The following is a 16,012-nucleotide window of genomic DNA, read 5'->3' as shown; positions in this document are numbered from 1 at the left end:
TTTACATCAAACCACAAACATAGATGGTCACTGCAACCTAAATTTTCTCCCACCTTGACCTCTGAAACCCGATTCCCATTGGTAAAAACTAAATCTAGAATATTCTCCCCTCTAGTTGGTGTCTTAACTAGCTGTGCCATAGCTGCTCCTGTAAAGGCCTCTACTATATTCTTACTTTTGCATGTAAGGGCACTGGGGATATTCCAGTCAACATCAGGCATGTTGAAATCACCCATAACCACAATATCTCCCTTTACTGCCATTAGGGTAATCTCATCCACCATCTTGCTGTCATGTTCCTCAGATTGCCCTGGAGGCCTATAGATCACCCCAATTCTAATGACAGAACCGTCTTTATTCTGCATGCAAATCCAGAGGGTCTCCAGATCTTTACATGTATTTTGAATTAGTATTGTTTTTAGACTTTCTTTAACATAAATGGCTACTCCACCTCCCCTTCTCTCTATTCTATCCTTCCTATACAGTGTATATCCTGGTATGGATATTTCCCATTCATTAGAATCCCTAAACCATGTCTCAGTTATGGCAACCAGATCCAAATTATCTCTAGATATTATGGCCATTAACTCACAGAGCTTGTTGCTCAAGCTTCGAGCATTTGTGTACATTACCCGAAGAACATTATTTTCATTATTAGTTTGCCCCTTATCATCAGCAACTACATCTATTTTATTTACAGCTCCCTTTTCATAAGCTTCCAGAAACTGATTTATCCTCATTGGTCAGGGACAGAAATCCTCCACATCTGGTACATCTCTGTCCCCTTTACCTAGTTTAAATGCCTGTCCAAAAAAGTTCTGAATTCCTCACCGAGCACCTGGGCACCTCTGTATGATGGATGCAAACCATCCCTCTTAAACAACTCCCTATTAGACCACCTATTGACATCATGACTTACATAACCAAAACCTTCAGCTTTACACCACTGCCTTAACCACACATTAAACTCTCTGATACAACTTGTTTTACCCTCCTGGCCACAAACCGGTAACACCTCTGAGAAAGTCACTGAATCAGTTATTTTACCCAGCTCCACACTTAGACATTGAAAATCTCTTTTTACTACATTAACATTTCTCTGGGACAAATCGTTTGTGCCAAGATGCACCACCACATCAACGTTATTTTTCTTTCCTTTTTTAATTAATATTTTTGAAAAACCGTGGTATAGACTTTTTGTGAAGTTCGAACCCGCGAAAATCGAGGGAACACTGTATACAAAATGAGGCTGAGGCAGGAAGTGATAGTTCTGTTAGTTGCTTCACCATATAAACTTGCTTCAACTTAACAAGTTAAACCTACCTGTGATCTGTTACACCTACACCACAATAAGTTAAATCTGCCCATGACTTGATTCCTGAAATCATTACAAGCGGTGTTCCCAACTGCTTCAACCCAATGACTATGCCCTTAAAATAGCGGAAGGGTCTTCAAGCATTTTTGCTGCTGCTTAGATTTGATCAAGTCTTTAAAATCAGATATCCAAGAGCTGCCTTCCATATGTCTATGTCATTTAGGTTTTGACAGGTGTTGCTAGGCAACATCTTGGAAGAGATTATTCTAGAGCATGGACCTAGAGTGTGGTTTTGATTTTTCCAGAAAATTCTCCACAATGTTTGGTTCCATAACACTCACAGGGTGTATCTGTTAAGTCAGTGGTCTCCAAACTCGTCCATTTGAAGACTTGTGGACTTCAACTCCCAGAATTCCCCAGGCAGCAAAGCTGGCTGAGGAATTCTGGGAGTTGAAGTCCACAAGTCTTAAAGTGGGCGAGTTTGGAGACCTCTGTGTTAAGTGATGACTCAACAGGTATTTCAAAAACTGGCCTTTTTCAGAAAATATATCCTAAGAAAACTCTGACATTAATTTAAAAATAGTTTAAGGAACCCATGTAAAAGGGAAAAACTACCTGAATGGCTTGCTTCTCTCAAAGCCTGGTTGAAATCAGTAATCTGTACATTTTCATAGGTGTTCTTTATGTCCTCAACTCCAGCTTTAATTGGCTCCAGTTCACTGAGTACATTTGTAGTAATATTGTTGGCATTATTAATCATGGTATTTGCAGTTGTGATTAAGCTCTCTGTATTATCTAGTAGACAGATAAAGTGGCTATAAATTGAGGATAACATTTGTCTTTTTAAGATACAATAATACAGTAAGTAAAATGCTCTCTACTGAAATATACAAGGGTTATAATCTGCACTGTTGTAAGTAAATATATAATTTGTATACAATTTTTTGTTTCTTTTCTTCCACGTAATGCTTTTTTTAATAAAAAGAATATGGGTACAATAAATCCAATAAAATGTACATTAGTAAAAGGCCACATCATATTGCTTACCTCTCTCTATTCCCTGGAGGTTATTTTGGAAGTCATTAAGATCTCCTTGTATTGCAATTTTTTTCCGTTCGGCTTCCTGAAGCTTGTTCTTCATATCATCAAGCGCTGGACTAAGATCTATAAAACAATCCATTATAAATCATCCTGACAATTATGGATTGTCCTCACTTTTACCATCCAGTTTTACCATCCAGGCTCCTATGTAACTCACTGCTTTCTTATGAGGTTTCTGTGATGTCCTCTAGTCATTCTTTTGCCCAAATGGCCAGGCCATGAATCAGGGGTGGCTTCTGGATTCCTTTACTGCTGGTTTGCTCAAAGACGTGCTAGCAGGCAGGTGTGCAGGTGCACATACACATACAGTAGTACCCCTCGATACGAGCATAATTCGTTCCAGAAGGGAGCTTGTATGTCGAGCAAACTTGTATCTGGAACAAATAGCTTTAGATTTTGTTTTTCCCCTCCGAGATAACCAAAATCAAGGATTCTTGCGCCACCTAGTGGACGCTCGGCTCGTATCCCAAATTTGAGCTCGGGACTTGAACAGAAATGTCTCTCCCCTCCTGGCTCGTATCTTGAAATACTCGCATTTGGAGCAGCTCGTATCCAGAGGTACTACTGTACTTTTAAAAAGCTTCTGCGCATGTGCAGAGGCAAAAAATAAGATGGTGGCGTCTAAGGCACTGCTTAATCGGGTTAGGGGCATGGTAGGCCTGCGTTGCCGACAGTTACAGCGACCCAGGGCACCAAGTTACTACCGGTTCTATAGAACTGGTCAAACCTGGGGGAACCCACTGCTGCCATGGACCCCTGGTCACAGCCAAATTCACTTTCAGTGTAATCCTACTAAGCAAATGTAGTTACATTTAAATATGTAGCTAAATTTGAGACTTTAAAAAAAGGTCAGAGACCCAAACATATGAAGAACAGTTGCAGGATTTGTGTTTGGCTAGTTTAGAGAAAAGAAGAACTAGGGGTGACATGATAGCAGTATTCCAATATTTGAGAGACTGCCACAGAAAAGGAGTCCGATTATTCTCCAGAGCAGCAGAGGGCAGGACAAGAAACAATGGTTGGAAACTAATCAAGGAGAGAAGCAACCTGAAATTAAGGAGAAACTTCCTAATAGTGAGAGCAATTAAACAATGGAATAACTTGCCTTCAGAAATCATGGCTGCTTCATTAGTGGTGGATTTTAAGATGACTCTGGACAGTCACTTGTCTGAAATGGTATAGGGCAGTGATGGCAAATCTATGGCATGGCTGCCACAGGTGCCACGCAGAGCCATATCTGCTGGCACACGAGCCGTTGCCTTAGCTCAGCTCCTACGTGCATGTGTGTGCCGGCCAGCTGATATTTAGCTCACACAGAGACTCTGAAGGGTGTTTTTGACTTCCAGAGAGCCTCCAGGGGGATGGGGGAGGGCATTTTTACCCTTTCCCAGCTCCAGGGGAACCTGGGGATGGCGAAACACGAGCCTACTGGGCCCACCAGGAGTTGGGAAACAGGCCATTTCCAACCTCCAGAGGGCCTCCGGGGGACAGGGGAAGCTGTTTTCGCCCTCCCCAGGCATTGAATTATGGGTGTGGGCACTCGCACATGCGCGGTAGCGTGCGCACACGCTCTTTTGGCACCTGAGGACAAAAAGGTTCACCATCACTGGTATAGGGTCTGGTGCTTGAGCAGGCAGTTAGACTAGAGGGCCTCCAAGGTCCTATCTAGCTCTATTCTGCTCCAAATAGGACTTTGGTTTCAGCATTTTAGAAATTTCAGAGCCCTTTTCCCAGATAATTTATGGGTACTAGTATCAATGGAAGGAATCGAGTTCAAACAATTATGGAAGTTGAAGTCCATACTTCTTAAAGTTGCCAAAACTGTGAAACACTGATGCAAGAGGAAGAAACCACTATTCTATAGACCAGTGATGGCGAACCTATGGCACGGGTGACACAGGTGGCCCATGGAGCCATATCTGCTGGCACACAAGCCGTTGCCCTAGCTCAGCTCCATTGCGCATGTGTGTGCCAGCCAGCTGATTTTTGGCTTACACAGAGGCTCTGGGAGGGCATTTTTGGCTTCCAGAGAGTCTCCAGGGGTATGGGGGAGGTCATTTTACCCAACCCCGGCTTCAGGAAAGCCTTTGGAGCCTGGGGAGGGTGAAACATGAGCCTACTGGGCACACCAGAAGTTTTGAAACAGGCCATTTCCGGTCTCTAGAGTGCCTCCGTGGGGGGGAAAGCTGTTTTCATCCTCCCCAGGCACTGAATTATGGGTCTGGGCACTCGCGCATGCATGATACCGCCCGCCCACACTCTTTCAGAACCCGAAGGAAAAAAGGTTCACCATCACTACTATAGACTATTATTAACCACTATTCTATTCTATGGATTCTATAGCCTCCCTTCTCTTACATATAGCGTTTACTAGATTGAGTTTGTAAGGTCTGTTTCTCTGAAACTCATTCTCTTGAAAGGCCATCTTAAAACAAAGAAAAGCATTTTATGCTTATCAAAATAAAGAAAAGAACTTTCACTACTAACTACCATACTCTTTATCAAATATAGTGATTGTGAACTAACTTGATGTGAAAACTTCCAATTTCCAAAAACGAGTCAGTCAGTGGTAAATACAGTATGTTATAATTTATCTCCTAACCAGGTCAGGTCTGGAGCAATCGTACAGAGTGAAATCCTAAAGCTTTTTATCATGTTTTTTAACGCTGGCAATGTATGACGTGCTGATGATACCTTGCAATGTCTTCTGTGTCTCTCGTGCTTTGTTTAACACTTTTCCACTGTTGGTTTTCAGTCTTTCGGCCATTCCAGATAGATCTTTTTCATCCACTATCTGAAAATGAAGCACTCACTGGTAAGAGGTTTGTACAGCAAATGAAGTGCAATTTCATAATCCAAGCCAGCAGGAGCAGAATTGCCGTAACTGTTTTGTGTGAAATCAGAACATTTGGAACTGGAGGTTGGTGCAAAAATTTATTTATTTATTTATTTTTGGATTTGTATGCCACCCCTCTCCGGAGACTCGGGGCGGCTAACAGCAACAATAAAACAGTGTACAATAGTAATCTAATACTAAAAACGATCAAAAACCCATGAATATAAAAACGAAACATACATACATACAGACATACCATGCATAGAATTGTAAAGGCCTAGGGGGAAAGAGGATCTCAATTCCCCCATGCCTGACGGCAGAGGTGGGTTTTAAGTAGCTTACGAAAGGCAAGGAGGGAGGGGGCAATTCTAATTTCTGGGGGGAGTTGGTTCCAGAGGGCCGGGGCCGCCATAGAGAAGGCTCTTCCCCTGGGTCCCGCCAAGCGACATTGTTTAGTTGACGGGACCCGGAGAAGGCCAACTCTGTGGGACCTAACTGGTCGCTGGGATTTGTGCAGCAGAAGGCGGTCTCTGAGATAATCTGGTCCAGTGCCATGAAGGGCTTTATAGGTCATAACCAACACTTTGAATTGTGACCGGAAACTGATCGGCAACCAATGCAGACTGCGGAGTGTTGGTGTAACATGGGCATATTTGGGAAAGCCCATGATTGCTCTCGCAGCTGCATTCTGCACGATCTGAAGTTTCCAAACATTTTTCAAAGTTAGCCCCATGTAGTGTTACAGTAGTCGAGCCTCGAGGTGATGACGGCATGAGTGACTGTGAGCAGTGACTCCCGGTCCAAGTAGGGTCGCAACTGATGCACAAGGCGAACCTGGGCGAACGCCCCCTTCGCCACAGCTGAAAGATGTTTCTCTAATGTGAGCTGTGGATCGAGGAGGATGCCCAAGTTGCGAACCTTCTCTGAGGGGGTCAGTGATTCTCCTCCCAGGGTAATGGACGGACAGATGGAATTGTCCTTGGGAGGTAAGACCCACAGCCACTCCGTCTTGTCTGGGTTGAGTCTGAGTTTCTTGACACCGATCCAGGCCCCAACATCCTCCAGGCACCGGCACATCACTTCCACTGCTTCGTTGGCTGGACATGGGGTGAATGAAGCAAGTGGCAAAAAGAGAGCTGAAACAGGGCTATGTGCTCCAGAAACAGAAACTGTTACGATACAAAAATATATTTCTTTTGAGGCTTACTTATCTCAGGAGGCAAAATCTCCATCCCTTTATCTATCACATTTGAAAGAATTTCCCCGGTAAGAAAACACAATGCTTATCGTTACTTCTACCAGATCAGAACTCTGATAGGACTTTTCAGAATGGCTTGATTTTGTGCTACTATTTATTCTATTCACCCTACCTATGACTGAAGATTACTGTACGTTTTGATCATTGTCACTATATCTATATGATTGTTACTAGATTATTTTTTATGTAACGTTATTGTATCTCTACTTTTTATTTTTATTAATTATAGATTTATGAGTTTTCTTGTAGGATTTTCGTTTAATTTCATTACTTCATTTCATTTAAATCCTCTCCCTCTTCCCCCCCACCTCATAAATCATCTGTCAATCAAACACATTTTAACTGTTTCCCATCAAAGCTATTATGTAGCAACTGTTTTTCCTTAATAATTTGTTTGTAAGAAGAAGAAAAACATGGGAATTATAAATATAAGTTAATGAGCCTTGGTGGCACAGTGGTTAGAGGAATCATGCACCTATAACTGTCTGGTTTGGTTCTGTAACCCAACAAGACTGTCAAGACTTCAGAGCATAATCAGAACTGCAGAAAAAACAATTGCTGCCAACCTGCCTTCCATTGAGGACCTGTATACTGCACGAGTCAAAAAGAGGGCTGTGAAAATATTTACTGACCCCTTGCATCCCGGACACAAATTGTTTCAACTCCTACCCTCAAAACGTCGCTACAGAGTACTACACACTAAGACAACTATACACAAGAACAGTTTTTTCCCGAACGCCATCACTCTCTAAACAAATAATTACCTGTCAAACTATTTACTGAGTCTGCACTACCATTACTACTAATTTTTTCTCACCATTCCTATCACCCATTTCTTTCCACTTATGACTGTATCACTGTAACCTGTTGCTTGTATCCTTAAGATTTTTATTAATATTTATTGTTTTCTGATTGTTTATTTGACCCCTATGACAATCATTAAGAATTGCACCTCATGATTCTTGACAAATTTATCTTTTCTTTTATGAACACTTAGAGCATATGCACCAAAGACAAATTCCTTGTGCGTTCAATCACACTTGGCCAATAAAGAATTCTATTCTATTCTATTCTATTCTATTCTATTCTATTCTATTCTATTCTATATAATGTGCATTTAGAATACTCTTACCGACAAAGCTGAATCTGCTGCACTTGATGCTTTGTTGGCTGCTGTTTCTGCTGCTCTAATAATATCAGAAATATTCTCAAATGAGGTAGCACCTCCCGCAGTACAGGTCACTAGATCAATGTTGCTGGCATTCTTCTTGAGTCTGTGGAGAGGAGGGAAGCCAAAATATAGTACAGGTATCAAGAAAATTAAAATATTTTAGTTGATAATTTGGCTTTCATTAATTACGAAAGAAAGAAAGAGAGAGAGAGAGAGAGACAGAAAAGAAAGATGGGAGGAAGGAAGGAAGGAAGGAAGGAAGGAAGGAAGGAAGGAAGGAAGGAAGGAAGGAAGGAAGGAAGGAAGGAAGGGGATGAATGGGCGAGATGTTGCCCTATGTCAGCTCCAGCTGGTTTTTGGTCTTGGGGAAGGCCATTCACCCTCCAGATGCTTTGGAGAAGCTTTCCTGTAGCTCTGGAGTGCAAAAAACTGCCCAATGGGCAAATTGGAGGTTCAGAAAACATACTTCTGGTCTGCCCGTAGTGCTGCTTATGCAGTCTGGAAGGTCAGGGAAGCTTCCTGAAGCCCAGAGTGCCAAAAACAGCTCATCAGACAAACTAGATGTTGAAAAACACATTTCCTGTTTCCCTGTTTGGCCATTTTTTCATGTCCCAGGCTTCAGTGAGGGCTCCCCCTGGGGCCGGGGAGACTGTACACATGTGCAGCATGGGGTGGTGCACATGCAGGGGGGAAAGGGAAGGGGTCTAGGCACATGTACACATGCTAGCACACCTACACACCCTCTTTTGGCACGCAAACCACAAAATATTTGCCATATACTGGTCTAGCGCTATGTAGCTTTATTAAACACAACATATTTTGCATGAAAAACTAATTTGAAATAATGACATTTAAAGAAGAGACTATCACCAATAGAATTGTATATGAAATAAAAATGAATCCATTCAGGAAATAGATTTTTAAAAATGGGAATGTGTATAATCTCATCACCAATTATTTTGGGGGTGGGGGGTGGGATGGATGGGATTAATTCTGAAAGGGCACAGTCTAAACCAGTGATGGCAAACTTTTTTCCCTCACACCCACAATTCAAGGCCTGGGGAGGGATAAAACAGCTTCCCCCCCCCCAAAGGCCTTCTGGAGGCTGGAAATGCCCTCTTTTCCCAACTTCTGGTGGGCCCAGTAGGCTCGTGTTTCGCCCTCTCCAGGCTCCAAAGGATTCCCTGGACCGGGGGGAGGTTAAAAATGTCGTCCCCCATCCTCCCCAGAGGCTCTCTGGAAGCAAAAAATGCCTTTCCAGAGCCTCTATATGAGCCAAAAATCAGCTGGCTGGCACACACATGCATGTTGGAGCTGAGCTAGGGCAACGGCTCGCGTGCCAGCAGATATGGCTCTGCATGGCACCTGTGGCACCCGTGCCATAGGTTCGCCATCGCTGGTCTAAACCAATATTTTCAAAGCATGGTTCAAGAACCCCTGGGGAGGGGCTCAAAAGCTTAGGGATCTGCAGAATCAATATTATTAGCCAAATATTGAAAGAAAATTGCAGAAAATTAAAACAATCTTACACTGTTTAAAATTTTATTTTCTTCGTTAAAAATATTTTATTTATGTTAATATCCAATGGATCTGATATTGTTATTTTTACATGATTCAAAGAATAAATATTCTAAAAAGGTGGCAACATCGTCACTGAGTAGGCAGTATTTAAGCCCTTCTTCGGGAAACTTAATTATGCCACCCCCCCAGACCTTAAATGTCATTCCTTTCTGCCATACAGTACAGCAGTCTCCCCATTCCACTTAAATCAGTTTCAGCATAACTACATTCATTCATTCATTCATTCATTCATTCATTCATTTATTAGATTTGTATGCCGCCCCTCTCCGAAGACTCGGGGCGGCTAACAACAATAAAGAAGACAATGTAACAAATCTAATATTAAAAAATAATCTAAAAAACCCCAATTTAAGAGACCAATCATACAAACAAGCATACCATGTATAAATTCTATAAGCCTAGGGGGAAGGGAAAAATTTCAATTCCCCCATGCCTGACGACAGAGGTGGGTTTTAAGGAGCTTGCGAAAGGCAAGGAGGGTGGGGGCAACTCTGATATCTGGGGGGAGCTGGTTCCAGAGGGTCGGGGCCGCCACAGAGAAGGCTCTTCTCCTGGGTCCCGCCAAATGACATTGTTTAGTCATATTTGCTTCTACATCAGAAAGGACCCATCCATGTCCAATGTATAAAACACGTCAAGCAAGGAATAAACCATTCTAAAACAATTAATTTGCAAAAATGAAGACATACTCATCCAACTTTCTTGCCAGGTCTTGTAAAGAGTTGGCATACATTTCTGCTTTCACTACCAAAGGCTCCTTATTGGACAATGAGAATTGGCTCTTCAGTTTTTCATCCAGCTCTTTCTTTGCTCCATCCAAGTTGGCAGCTAGGCTTTCATATTCCTGGAATTAGAAGAGAATTGTATACACTGTGACTAAAATGCATAACGTACAAGTAGCTAGAAGAAATAAGTGGCAAGCTATTGTTTGCTTTAATTTCTTATATAAACTTCAGTGGGTGTGCTTTTGAACACAACATGAAGATTACATGCAGCAAATGGGCTAAAACGAAATGCCTTTTTCATATGTGAGCAGTATTTTGTGAACAGTTACTACTATCTCCAAAATTAAGTCCATATTGGTAGTATATTCTTATTTTATTATAATATGAATGTTATTTTTCTCAGTCTTATAGAAATTTTAATTCTTTCAATTTTACCTCCTTGCTCTTCTCGAACAATTCAAATATACTGTTTGTTTGAGACACTGATGCTTTAGCAGAATTCAGAAGATCCCGTATGGTACCCTGTTGTCTAGTCATCTCTTCTGTCTGTTTCTGATAGAAAAATTAAAAGTGATTCCCTTTATTAATGCAAAAGAAAGTTCTATAGCATAATATAATTACTATTTATCTATTATATATTAATTTATATATGATTTTATAACTGCCACAATCATAGTTCCCTCTAAGCTGAGCAGTGAGCAATCGCTCACTTAAAAATCATCAACTCAGAGTTTTCCAAACCTGCCCAGAAGCCGAGAGGGAAAGAGTGAGAGGGAAGGAGAGAGACAGGAAGAGAGGAAGAGAGAGAAACAGATAGAAAAAAGAGAGGAAGGAAAAGAGAAAGAAAAAGAATGGGAGTAAGGAAGAGAGAAAGAAAAACAAAATCTAGTTTGAAACTAGCTCAACTATTTAAGTGGCATTTTGATATTGATAGAGTTGCCCTATTATGAGCTCACTGTTATAGACACAAAGTACAGTATTTTATTTTGAATTTCTCTGAGGCAAAACAGGGTGGGTTTTTTGTTTGTTTGTTTGTTTGTTTATTTATTTATTATTTCTGTGCCACCCAGTCCCAAAGGGACTGCCGCTCAGACACTATACTTTTCCGCCCACCCCCCAAAAAAATTAGAGGGAACACTGGCCACAATCATACACAGACTCTTAGTAGCTCAAAGCATAAAAAGAAAAAAAAAACAATAATAGAAGTTTTATAAAATAAAGCCAACAGAACCTAAACCTAAACTCCAAACGATTTGATGTCAACTTCTAAATGCTTTCTGTTAAAGCTTTGTTTTAAACAGCTTCTATTGGTACTAAAGTCAAACACATTTCTCATAGAAAGATATTCCAAAGAACTGTGCCAACAATAGAAAAACAACTTTCAGAAAATAGTAAAGGGCTACTGTTCCAGTAGTTGGGAATGGTTAGAATATGATTGGGGCAAAAGTGGCTGGCCAGATTCCAGAAGAGAAAAGCATTAGGAAGTATGCAATTCAGCCAATTCCTAGCTCATAATCTCCTTTAGGGATATGGTATAGCAGTTTTTTTAAAGGTGGAAAGATAGATCTGGTATAAAATGACAGTGGACAATGGGGTGTGAAAGTAAAGGGTTTTTCTTTTGAGCTATTTCCTAAGAAACCTGTCCAGCAAATAAATCATTAAATTAAATAGCGACATTGTTCTGTGAGGTGTGGAAATTCTCAGAGTCAGGGAAAGAAGGGAAAGGTTTTCAAAATAAGGCAGCTAAATAGAAGACAAATGTTTCAGCCTTACCTCTTAAGCAAGATGTCAATCCATTTGTTAGGGATTTGGTGAGTAACAAATTCAAACCGTTCATCAACACTCCATCTTAATATGGAGTACTTACCAATAAACTAGGATTGGTCTATACTTTTCTACTTAACTAAAATTTTCTAACTTAATCCTTTTCTTAACATGAAACCTCATTAATGAGAATCTATTTGATTTTATTCTCCCTTGGTCATATGCTGCTGTTAGGTGCTTGAATTTCTGTAAAGTGAAAATAACCCCCCCAAAAAAGCTTCTTCCAATATGTTATAAACAAGAAAAAAGTCAAGGAAACCATTGGTCCATTGCTGGGAGAAAGGGCCAAGAATCATGCAAGTAACAGAGAGAAAGCAGAACTAAACTCTTTTTTTTTCATCTAGGGAAAAAACAGTCAATCTTATCAAAAATAGTACCACAAAAACAGTCTTTAAATTTGCAAATGACACCAAACTCTCAGGAGTAGCCAACACTCCAGAAGATAGATACCCCTTGGCTGTTTTGTTTTTATGTACGGTTTGTTTGGGTCATATGATTGTTTTTAATAAGGGTTTTAAAACTGTTTTAAATATTGGTTTTGTATTTTGTATTGCTTGTTGTGAGCCGCTCTGAGTCCTCGGAGAGGGGCAGCATACAAATCTAATAAATGATGATGATGATGATACAAAAGGATCTTGACAGACTTGAACATTGGACTCTATCTAACAAAATGAAATTCAATGTTGAAAAAAAGGAAGGTTTTACATTTAGACAAGGAAAACAAAATGGTACAAGTACAATACATGTGGTTCCTTGCTCAACGGTAGTAACTATGAGAGATATCTTGGAGTCCTAGTGGACAACCATTTAAATATGAGCCAGCAGTGTGCAGCAGCTGCCAAAGAAGCCAACATAGTTTTAGGCTTCATTAACAGATGGGAATACTACTTTATAATGCCTTGGTAAGGCCACACTTGGAATACTGCATTCAGTTTTGGTTGCTACGATGTAAAAAAGATGTTGAGACTCTAGAAAGAATGCAGAGAAGAGCAACAAAGATGGTTAGGGGATCTGGAGACCAAATCATATGAAGAATGGACCAGAATATCTACGGGACCACCTTCTGCCGCATGAATCCCAGCGACCAGTTAGGTCCCACAGAGTTGGCCTTCTCTGGGTCCTGTCGACTTAACAATGTTGTTTGGCGGGACCCAGGGAAAGAGCCTTATCTGTGGCGGCCCCGACCCTCTGGAATCAGCTCCCCCCAGAGATCAGAATTGCCCCCACCCTCCTTGCCTTTCCTAAGCTCCTCAAAACCCACCTCTGTCATCAGGCATGGGGGAATTGAGATATTAATTCCCCCCAGGCCTATACAATTTATGCATGGTATATTTGTGTATATGTTTGGTTTTTAATAAGGGTTTTAAATATTATATTTCTTATATGTTGTTTTATTACTGTTGTTAGCTGCCCCGAGTCTACGGAGAGGGGCGGCATACAAATCAAATCAAATCAAATCAAACAAGTCTATGAAAAGAAGGATTAGGGAGACATGATAGCAGTGTTCTAATATCTCAAGGGCCACCACAAACAAGAGTGAAGCTATTCTCCAAAGCATCTGATGGCAAAACAAGAAGCAATGATTAGAAACTAATCAAGGAGAAAAGCAACTTAGAACTAAGGAGAAATTTCCTGACAGTTAGAATAATTAATCAGTCAAACAACTTGCCTTCAGATCTTGTGAATGTTCTAACACTGGAAGTTTTAAGAAGATTTTTGTCTGAAGTGGTTTCTGGCCTAAGTAGGGGGCTGGACTAGAAGACCTCCAAGGTCTCGTCCAACTTTGTTATTCTAAGCAGACTTGAAGGAGATCCCTGTTCTTCTCTAATGTCCACCTACTTAGTGCATTATTTATTTATGCTTTGTCTTTCTCCACAGAGACATGAATACCAGGAGTGAAGTCTTGTACCTAATGTCTCCTGCCCAACAAGGACAACTTTAGCCCCTAGACAAGTCCAGTGCCCCACTCTTTCTTGCCTGTTTTCAACCACTTGGTATTCTTCTTCTCTGGTTGGTAACTGTTGTGGTTAGCTCTGGCCCTGCTCCTGCCCCAAGGACTGTGGATGTGTGGGAGACATCCACATGCTGCAGGCCTGTTTTGCCCCCGGTGGAATCTGCTGATGAAGGCTCCTCTGACCAAGAAGACATGAGTGACAGGGAAGAGGAGAGTGTGGCAGACAGCTCAGAAGGAGATCAATTATCTAGCTCCTCCTTGGATTCAGAACAAGAGTTAATGATACAGTCACGCATGCGGAGAGCGATGCATAGGCAACAACAACTGAGAGATTATTATCAAAGAAAATGAGGCCACCTGTGGTTGGGTGGGGCTGTGGTAATTAGTGAGGCTGCTATTTATAAATAGCAGCCTGTGGGTTTGGCTATTGTGGAGGATTAACTGATCATTGTGTTTCATGACTGCTTTACTGACTTTGACCTTTTGTGTGCTGATTTTTCCCCGCTTTGAAACTAAACCAGGGCAAAGTGTGTTTCACTTTGTGAAAGAAGAAGGACTGTGAATTGCCTCATAGCTGCAAGCTAAGTATCACAGAACTGATAAGGGACTTGTACAAATTACCAGTTTGTTTGGAGACGAGTGCTCTTTGCTATACCAAAACAGGGCTTAGTTTAAGTGAATTTTCATTATAAAGAACATTGTTTTGAATTTTCAAACATGTGTGTGTCTGAAATTTGTACCTGTGAATTTGTGGGAGGAGTCTACCAGAGAGCCCGACAGAACAGTAACCAAGAGCAAATGCTATTCTGAATGAAATCTACCTTGCATCCACTGCTGAAAAACTATTTATTTTAATGAACAGTGATGAATATCTTAGGTATTTGGCACAGAAACAGAACATGAACAAACATTTTTTACATGTCCTGGTATGATTGGGTCAATCATGGTATTTGCAGGACAAAAGAATGAGCTGGGGCATGCCAGATGACTAAACTTTTACTTAACTTTCCTTTTAGATAAACTATGCTATAGCGTACTAAAAAAATAAAATAGCAAAAATAAAAAATCCCACAGGAGAAATCTAATTCACAGGGTCTTTTACATAACTGTCTTGAGACAAGTTAACAAGTATTAACACTTGAAAAGGTTCTTGCCAAATGTTCCCCAAATTATGGACGGTTTCCCCATTTAATGCAACATGCATAAAGAGCCATAAAGCCAGTTAGGTAAGTAGGTAGACGGATAGATTTACCTTAATCTCTTCCCAAAGGCGTTTATTTTCTCCATTTAAGTTTTCAGCTAACTTGGTTTGTTCCTTTGCTTCTCTCAAAGATTCATGGAGATCATTGAGCTTGGATTCATATTCATTTAGTGAATCTCTCACACTTTTAATGAGCCCTTGGTTGTTTGTTTTACGCTTTTCTAGTTCATTCCTTATTCGATTTAGCACTGTGCAGAATGAATAAAGCAAAACAGAAATAAATCAAATACCCTGTCAGCATTAGATCCTTCAAGTCTTTTTGTCTCACATTCTTTCTATAAATCAATTTCTCATCGTGACATTATTTTTAGTTGAGTAGATCAACTAAATGCAAATGTAAATATAGTAGGAAATGTAAATGTAAATATAGTAGGAAATGTAAATGTAAATATAGTAGGAAATGTAAATGTAAATATAGTAGGAAATGTGAATGTAAATATAGCAGGAATTAGCCTTCAATCTTGTATTTTTTTATCCAAAGTTTCCAAACTTTCGGTAAAGATTATAGAACAGCAAAAGCTCAACAAGTCCAAGACTAGTTTCAAGCAGCAATGAAGTACAATATTATTAAAGTGACTATTGCCAGTTTTTTCATTGATAGATCACAACTTCCTCCATATCCATTCAGGGATGGGTTCTAACTTACCTTCCTCCAGGTTTGCTTCCTCCTGTGATAGTTGACCGTGTGCACGCAAAAAGTGCACGGGCATGCGCAGTGCTGAAAAATGTAAAAATCCCCCCCCCCAAAAGCCAAAAATGCCTAGTGCTGGAAACTCGGCTTTGTACATGTGCAGAAGAAATAAAGGGGAGAAAGTTCCCCCAAAAATCTTTTTCCAAAAAATTTCCCCCCTCCCCAAAATGGCAGCATCCATAGACCACAACTAACAGGACCGGTTCGGTGACATCATCATGACATCACCAGCAGCTTGTTACCAGTTTGGGCGAACTGGTCTGAACTGGGAAGAACCCACCTTTGCATCCATTAC

At 40.7% G+C, this 16,012-nt stretch overlaps 1 protein-coding gene across 1 annotated transcript in view; it reads right to left on the bottom strand.

Annotated features, from left to right (window-relative positions):
* Positions 1-16,012, bottom strand: part of LAMA3 (laminin subunit alpha 3) — a 173,899-nt gene that overhangs the window by 38,102 nt on the left and 119,785 nt on the right. Inside the window, exons 48-54 of the mRNA XM_070747653.1 lie at positions 15,018-15,214; positions 10,423-10,539; positions 9,952-10,106; positions 7,643-7,784; positions 5,111-5,210; positions 2,363-2,479; positions 1,931-2,110 (exon numbers count right to left, since the gene is read on the bottom strand). Coding sequence (XP_070603754.1) covers positions 1,931-2,110; positions 2,363-2,479; positions 5,111-5,210; positions 7,643-7,784; positions 9,952-10,106; positions 10,423-10,539; positions 15,018-15,214 — 1,008 coding nt within the window. The remainder of the gene's footprint in view (positions 1-1,930; positions 2,111-2,362; positions 2,480-5,110; positions 5,211-7,642; positions 7,785-9,951; positions 10,107-10,422; positions 10,540-15,017; positions 15,215-16,012) is intronic.

Source organism: Erythrolamprus reginae, chromosome 3 (assembly GCF_031021105.1).
Source record: "Erythrolamprus reginae isolate rEryReg1 chromosome 3, rEryReg1.hap1, whole genome shotgun sequence".
NCBI classification, from domain to species: Eukaryota; Metazoa; Chordata; class Lepidosauria; order Squamata; family Dipsadidae; genus Erythrolamprus; species Erythrolamprus reginae.
The sequence above is the reverse complement of the archived record's forward strand: the minus strand, read 5'-3'. Positions and strand labels throughout refer to the sequence as shown.